We start from the raw sequence: 7,466 nt of genomic DNA, 5'->3' as shown, positions 1-7,466 counted from the left end.
GAGTTTGGTCCTTCTTCACAAATAACAGATCCAATTGTATTTCCAAATTAATTCTGATGTGCATTTGTAAAGGCTATTCTTTCTTATTTACAAATTTTGTAGTATGTAGTAGAATTTCTTGCTCGAATCAATGATGTAATAAATCATATTATAAAGTTTCTAGTTTTTTATTTTTGGACAGGGCCTCAGTTTGTAAGGGACAATCCTTGGAGCAGCGCTTGGTTTTAGAAAAGGGGGTGCCATGAACCCCCAACCTAAAGGATGTCTTTGCATAGTAATTTCCTTTATCCCTTTGTAGCATCTGATTCTTGACCTTGCAGTGGAGATCACAATAGATGGAATCCTAACTCCAATTATTTGTTATTTTTTCCAAACCTTTATGTACGTTTGATCCAGATGGTGTGCTTAGTATATCTAGCCAGTCCAGTGGACAATGATGCAAAGTTATGTGCATGCACCGATTTTGCTTTAGGCTGGGTCAAGTTCACAAGTAGCAGGATTAGTTAAAACATCAGTTGTAGCAGTTGAACAACCAATAGTTCACAAAGTGATTGACTGGGACAATCTATCGATCCAGGAAACTTATGATGCAATTTTAGATGCTAATCGCATCTCGGATATTGGATATCCAAAAGAAATCTTAGATATCTGATTGGATCTTTGATAGTTGTATCAGATATTAAATTCAAATGTAGGCAACCAAGTATCCATCGGATATCAAATATCTGAGAATAAAAATTGGATATATATGAAGACTCATATCTCTGGATGCTTGTAGCTTTTTTCATATGGAGTCAGTTGGAGACAATCTTTATATGAAAAATGTAGCTCTTAATGAGAACTGCAAGTTTTTTGTTCATACTTTTTCATTTGAAGTTATTAATATGTTAAAATAATTAATAAAAGTTTCAACTAGTATATTGGGCATTCGTAAATTCTCTGATTTCGCTCTAACATAACACCTTGCATGGGAGTATATTGTTGATTTGCTTGTTGGACCTCTAATGTAGTTGAATTTTGAATACATGGAGTGGTCGAACAATCATAACATATATGATATATATGGTTGTTTCTTTTACTCAATATCCAAATAAATATGTGTGACCGACATTGTCTGCATTTGACTCATCACTTATTCGATCCATATCAATCTGTATTCGTGACTGAGATTATCCGTATCCATATCTATATCTAACATTGTTCGTGTCTCGCTCTGATTTTGATAAAAAAAAAAAGGTGAGACAGGATATAGGATCAACGATATCCATTCGTATCTGATCCGATCACACACCCATACTTCTTGGCCCTTTCATCTTCGTCACTCAACCCACAAAGCACATACAAGTCATCCTCACCCATAAGTGTAATTCTTCCTTCTTTGGGAGATTGGGCGAGCGGGAAAAATCTAGCCCGTTTTCACCCCTACCAAGAAGGTTGCTCAAGCAAGTGCATCCCAAGCAATTGATGCTAATAAAGATGATATAGAAGGTTCAATGATTCCAGTTAATGATGCCATACCAGAGGACAGACATATAAGGTATGACAAGGATAAACCCGAGATGGATCTTTTCACCATGTTTCCCAACATGGTAGAATTCAGGTTGGTTGTGAGATAGTTTGCAATCAATGAGAAATTTGAATTGGGCACTGAGAAATCTGATCCTACTTGATTTAGAGGGTTCTATAAAATCGGGCACTAAGAAATCTGAACCTACTCGATTTAGAGGGTTCTGTAAAGGTGAACGATGTCCTTGGAGCATTGTTGGCTACCGACAGAGTGATTTAAAAACTACAATGGTACTAACTTACGAACTAACATTAGTGGAGATGCTTGTGTGTTTATGTTTTCAAATATTGTAACTGATTACATTTCTTTGTGATTCCAGGTCACTACATTAGTTGATGAACATGATTGTTCATCCAATAGCAGGATATAGACTATTACAGCTTCTCAAGCCTAGGTGGCTGCCAAGGCTATTCCTGTCCTCATTAAGACCCCTCATATGGGTGCTAAGGAGCTGCAGGCCAAGTTGCCAGATGACCACAATATAAATATTGGATATGGAGGGGCAGAGAGGGAGCATTGAAAGAGCTATATGGATCTTGGGAAGAAAGTTTCCATATGTTATACGCTTGGAAGCCAGAAATTAAGAGGTCACCAGATTCTGTTGTTGAGATTGACACCTAGGTTATAGATGGTAAAGTGTATTTTCACAGGTTTTGTGTGCACTTCGTCCCGACATCGAGGGATTTACTGGTTGTAGGCCATAGCTGAGTATAGACTCCACTGCACTTTATGGAAGGTGGAATGGACATTTAGCTTTGGCTTCAACTCTAGATGGTCACAACTGGATGTATTCAATTGCATTTGGCTTTATAGACTCTGAGACTTAGGATAATTGGGTTTGGTTTAGAATTAGTTGAATAAGGAAATAGAAAATCCTCTTAGTCAAGCTGGTGTTCCCACAAGTTGAACAAAGGGAATGATTTAGATATCTCATGCAGAACTTCGTCAAGAAGTAACATGGAGACTTTTTGGACATATGTATCCTGCTGCTAGGGCATATAGGACTGAGGTGTTTGAGCATAACATGTCTGTAGTTATCAATGCAAATCCTGATTTGTGGGAATATTTGACCAAGTGGCATTCACTAAAGTGGATGAGCTGTGCTTTTAACTTAGATATCAAGTGTGAACACATCACCAATAATCTAGCTAAGAGCTTCAATAATTTGATAAGGGACATAAAGGATATGCCAGTTGTTGATCTAGCTAACAAACTGAGGGAGATGATAATGATGCTTTGAGAGAAGAGGAGAAAGATATGATAGAAGCTGCCAGGTTGGTTACTACCAGCTCTCAAGCATCGGTTCAAGGCAAGAACAAGAGGGTTATGACACTTGAGGGTTATGAAAGTTGCAAATTGCTCTGCATAAGTATGAGACTATAGCATCAACAAAACAGTGCACTTGTCTTGACTAGCAGCACACAATAAAGCCATGTGAACATGATTTGGCTTTACTAACAACATAAATAAATGTTCAATAAATATGAGGTGTATGTACATGAGTACTTCTCAGTAGAAAGAGTCGGGGAGTGATAGAGCCATTGACAAATAAGTCACAATGGACTAAGGTGGACCTATCATTGGTCTTGGGGGCAACGCTTGAGAAAATGTAAGTTAGAAGACAAAGAAAAAATTTATCCGCCTTGAAGTTGGTGGCAGTAGCAATGGAAAGAAGAAAGCAATTATCAAAGGCCCACACTCATGCCAAAAATGTTGCAAAAGGGGCCATAGGCAGACTAGCTACAAATGCCCACTCAAAGGCACCCAAAACAAAGGGTAGCCTAGTTAATTTATCCCACGTATGTTTTGTTTTTCATGTCATTTATATGTATTTAACATTTTTCCAATGATGAGCTCCCACGTGCTCCGGACGTGCCTCTCCTCCTGCAACGACAAACCCCACCCTGAACCGCAACACGAACTTACCGTCGACCACCGAGTGCACCAGGTACGCCTTCTTGGTCATGTTCAGGTGCTCCATGAGATTGTGATTGGCCTCGTCGGTGTCCCCATTCATCATCAACGACCGATTCGAGGTCATCTGTGTTCCTTAGCACCACAACCTCGAATCAGTCGTCAACTCACACGGACTCCTTGAACATCATGGCCATGGCCACGTCGCTCCGGATGTGCTCCTAGAGCATGACCATCCAGAGTTTTCCACCACGTTGTTGTCCATGGCCTCATCTGGAACCCTAGTGTTTTCCTCACTAGACTGTCGCTGCTTCTGGTGCGCCAGCCACTCCTCCTCGGTAAGCAGTAGCTTGCCGCCTGAGTTGGAACCTACCACCCCGTCGACGCCATGTTGCTCCTCTACCACCTTGAGATGGCCCGCTAATTCCTCCACTGGTAGCATCTCCAGATCAAATAATGTCTCGACTGAGAGCGTGATTTGGGAGTACATCGGTGGGATGGCCTATAGGAACTGTTGCATGACCATCTCATCATCATGTGGGTTGCCCAAGGTCATCTGCTGGTTCGCCAGGCTAGTGATCCTAATCATGAACTCATCCATGGTCTCCCAGTCGCAGAACTCGAGAGCATCGAACTCCAGGCACATTGTTTGTGCCTTGGCCCTGCAGACACGATCTACTCTAACATACATGGACTTGATAGCCTCCTAGGCCAGCTTCACGCTGCTCTTCCCAACAAGGTTGCCACCATTTCTGATAACACGACTCGGAGGATGGTTTCCAGAGCCAACCTATCTTCATTGAAGTTTATTGTGCTGAAGTTGACCTCCTCCGTTTGCCATTCCTCCGATCTCCCAGACCACCTTGTGTACCACCTGGCCGCGGTTGTCACCGCCTTTGTTGCCTTCTCCGACAGAAAACCTAGGATGAGTTGGTGGTGGCGATACTGAATGGCATGGCTCTGATGCCACTTGTTGTTGCCAAAGCCGAATCGCTCACCTCACCGATGAACACATACCTCCTGGCACTAGATCAGAGAAAGACCCGAGCAGCCAACTCACTCAATGAGCGCCTAACGAAATTCAGAGAATTGCCAGACATGCTACAGTAACTTAACCTAAACTTAGAAACTCTGATTTTGGTGCTACGTCCGTCGACTTGCAGCGGGGTTTTTCTCCTCTATTTAAATAGCCCTGCTAGTGCTCGGACGTCCAATGGGAAATTTTCCATCGGATGCTCTGTCCTTCCACCATAACATCCAACACTAACTTCTGCAACATCGGACAGAAGTGTCCGCAACATAAACCAAAATGCAACAAAAATACCAACCCGTTGTAAGGAAAATATAAAAAAAAATAGCATCATCTTTACCCAAAAATCAATTGAAAAATGAAGAGTTCAGAACCAAGCCATGTCTTAGAACAAGCTAAACAAATAGGAAGAACAATGCTTAGATATTAGAATGCAACAACATTTGGAAGTAATATGCACAACATTCTAAAACTGAAGTTACAACAAAATCGAAAGCAACTAGAACAAATGGATTCCTTTGCAACATGATGATGATGTTACAGGAAAATTGGCCACAACATGTTGCAACATAGAAAAAGCCATTGCAACATCATGAAACATCTAATGAAACATAAAAAATAACACAAATCAAATTAAGTCACATTTAGCAACATCAAAAGAAAGTTATGGTAACATCCTAACTTCTCTCTCGCAACATCCAAAATCATGTGATCATGTCATTTGTTGCACAATTGAAAAACACTAATCCCAACATTTCAAACCACTTGTTCCAACATTGAGAAATCTCATGGTGCAACATCAAAATATCTGAGTTTGCAACATTCCAAATCATAGTTCTAACATTGAAAAATCAGATGTTGCACATGTTGATTCTCACTGTTGCAGTCATGAATCAACATGTTGCAACATTGCATCAAGCAGCTGTCGCGCGTCACTGAACCGGCCGGAGCAGGGTAGACGCCCATCATGGAGTTTAACACCCGATTATTCAAGAAAAATATCCACTTTATTCCACCCTTCGGCAAAACAACAAAGAACCAAACATCTCAATATACAAATAAGTCATCATGCAATATATAGATATGTTGTATGCATATACTTGCTGATACTACTCCTTAAAGATCTCACTGGTCATCTTCTTGATGAGCTCCCACGCACTTCGGACATGCCTCTCTTCCTGCAACGATGAACCGACCGCGAACCGCAGCACGAACCTGTTGCCGACCGCCGTGTGCGCCAGGTACACCTTCCCAGTTCTGTTGAGGCGCTCCATGAGCTCACGGTTGGCCTCGTCGGCGTCCTCCTCCTTCATGGTGCCGCGAGGCTTGATCCTAAAGCAGACAAGCGCGAAGTTTCTAGGAACAACGACCTCGAACCGGTCATCGTCCCTGACGTTGTCCTCGAACATCTTGGCCATGGCGATGTCGCTCCGGATGTGCTCCTGGAGCTTGGCGGCGCCATAGGTGCGCATGACCATCCAGAGCTTGAGCCCGCGGAAGCGACGCCCGACGCCGACCTGCATGTCCTTGAGGTCAGTGACGGTGCCGGACTCGCTGGCGTCATTCTTGAGGTACTCCGGGTTGGTCTCTAGCGAGTCGGTGAGCCGGTTCGTGTCGCGCACCCACAGGCAGGTGCAGTCCAGGCACGTGAGCAGCCACTTGTGTGGGCTCATGCTGATGGAGTCCACGCGCTCCACGCCGTTCAGGTGGTGCCGGAACTCAAGGCAGATGCACGCGCTGCCGGCATAGGCAGCGTCGACGTGAACCCATGCATTAAACAGGGCGGCAACATCAGCAATGGCTCCGACAGGATCGACAGCGTTGGACGATGTGGTGCCGACGGTGGCACATATGTAGGTTGGCACGAGGCCGGCGTTGACGTCTGCCTGCATGATCTGCAACAACTTGGCCGGGTCGAGAGCATAGTCCGTCTCCGGGCCGGTGGGGATGGACTGGATGTTGGCAGGATCGAAGCCGGCGAGGCGGCACGCCTTGAAGAATGTAGAATGAGTCTGGTCGGCGGCGTACACAGTCAGGCGCGGCAGCCCGGACACGCCATCAGACCCACTCTGACGCAAAGCAGCGTCACGGGCCGCGACGAGCGTGACGAGCATGGCCTCGCTGGTCGTGCCAAGGATGACGCCGCCGCCGGTGCCACGTCCAGCGCTGGTGCGGTTCATGAAGCTCGTGGGCAGATGCAGGAGCTGCGCGAGCCAGTCTAGCGCTAGCACCTCCATCTCGGTCGCCGCCGGCGCCGCCTGCCACGTAAACCCGACGGTGTTCATCGCTGAGGCGATGAGGTCACCGGCGATAGCCGCAGCGCTGTTTGTCGATGGGAAGAACGCGAAGAAGTTGGGGCTGGCCCAGTGCGTCATGCCGGGGACGACAGAGGTCTTTAGCTCCTTCATGGTGACTTCGAATGGTGCCGGGTAACTGGGTGCCGCGGCACCGAGCTCGTACTGGAGGTAGCCCGGCTTGACATCGGGGAGCACGGGCATGGACTCAACGGACTTGTAGTAGTCAGAGATGAAGTCGACGGCCTTGTGGAGGTAGGTACGGACGTCCTCGGGGTTAAGGGGCTGGAAGCCGACCTCGTCACCGAAGCCAGAGAAGGCAGTCGGGTTGGTGTCCGACCTGCCCATGGCTGACATACGACTTAGCTTGAGACGTGAAGAGGTGCGCTTAATTTGTGACCGAAACGAAGCTCTAGAGAACAAGGACGAAGCTGCAGCTAGAGCTAGCTGGTTGCTTGACTGCTTGCTGGAGCTTGGTGATGAGAAGCTGGGAGTTCGGATGGGTGGTTATATAGAGGAAGTGGCGCGGCGAAGTGGGCGTTGCACGGGTCGTACGTGCGAGCCAACAACGAGACGAGGAGGATCGGTGAGAGGCTTGCCGGTGACGCGTGGTTGCTACGAGGTAACGAAGCGGCGACTTGTTAGCACGTACGGTCGTACG

General features: G+C 45.8%; 1 protein-coding gene across 1 annotated transcript; it reads right to left on the bottom strand.

Annotated features, from left to right (window-relative positions):
* Window positions 1-5,595: 5,595 nt before the first annotated feature.
* Window positions 5,596-7,290, bottom strand: LOC133899283 (tryptophan decarboxylase 1-like). Its single transcript, XM_062340261.1, has one exon. The coding sequence runs from the start codon at window positions 7,160-7,162 to the stop codon at window positions 5,621-5,623; it is 1,542 nt and encodes a 513-aa protein (XP_062196245.1). The 5' UTR covers window positions 7,163-7,290; the 3' UTR covers window positions 5,596-5,620.
* Between the last annotated feature and the right edge of the window lie 176 nt (window positions 7,291-7,466).

Source organism: Phragmites australis, chromosome 18, assembly GCF_958298935.1.
Source record: "Phragmites australis chromosome 18, lpPhrAust1.1, whole genome shotgun sequence".
In the NCBI taxonomy this organism is placed as follows: Eukaryota; Viridiplantae; Streptophyta; class Magnoliopsida; order Poales; family Poaceae; genus Phragmites; species Phragmites australis.
Note: the sequence above shows the minus strand (reverse complement) of the source record. Positions and strands in the feature narration are given on the sequence as shown.

Excerpts from the sequence above, each read along its gene's own strand:
- LOC133899283 (XM_062340261.1), bottom strand. The coding sequence starts at position 7,162 with ATGTCAGCCATGGGCAGGTCGGACACCAACCCGACTGCCTTCTCTGGC.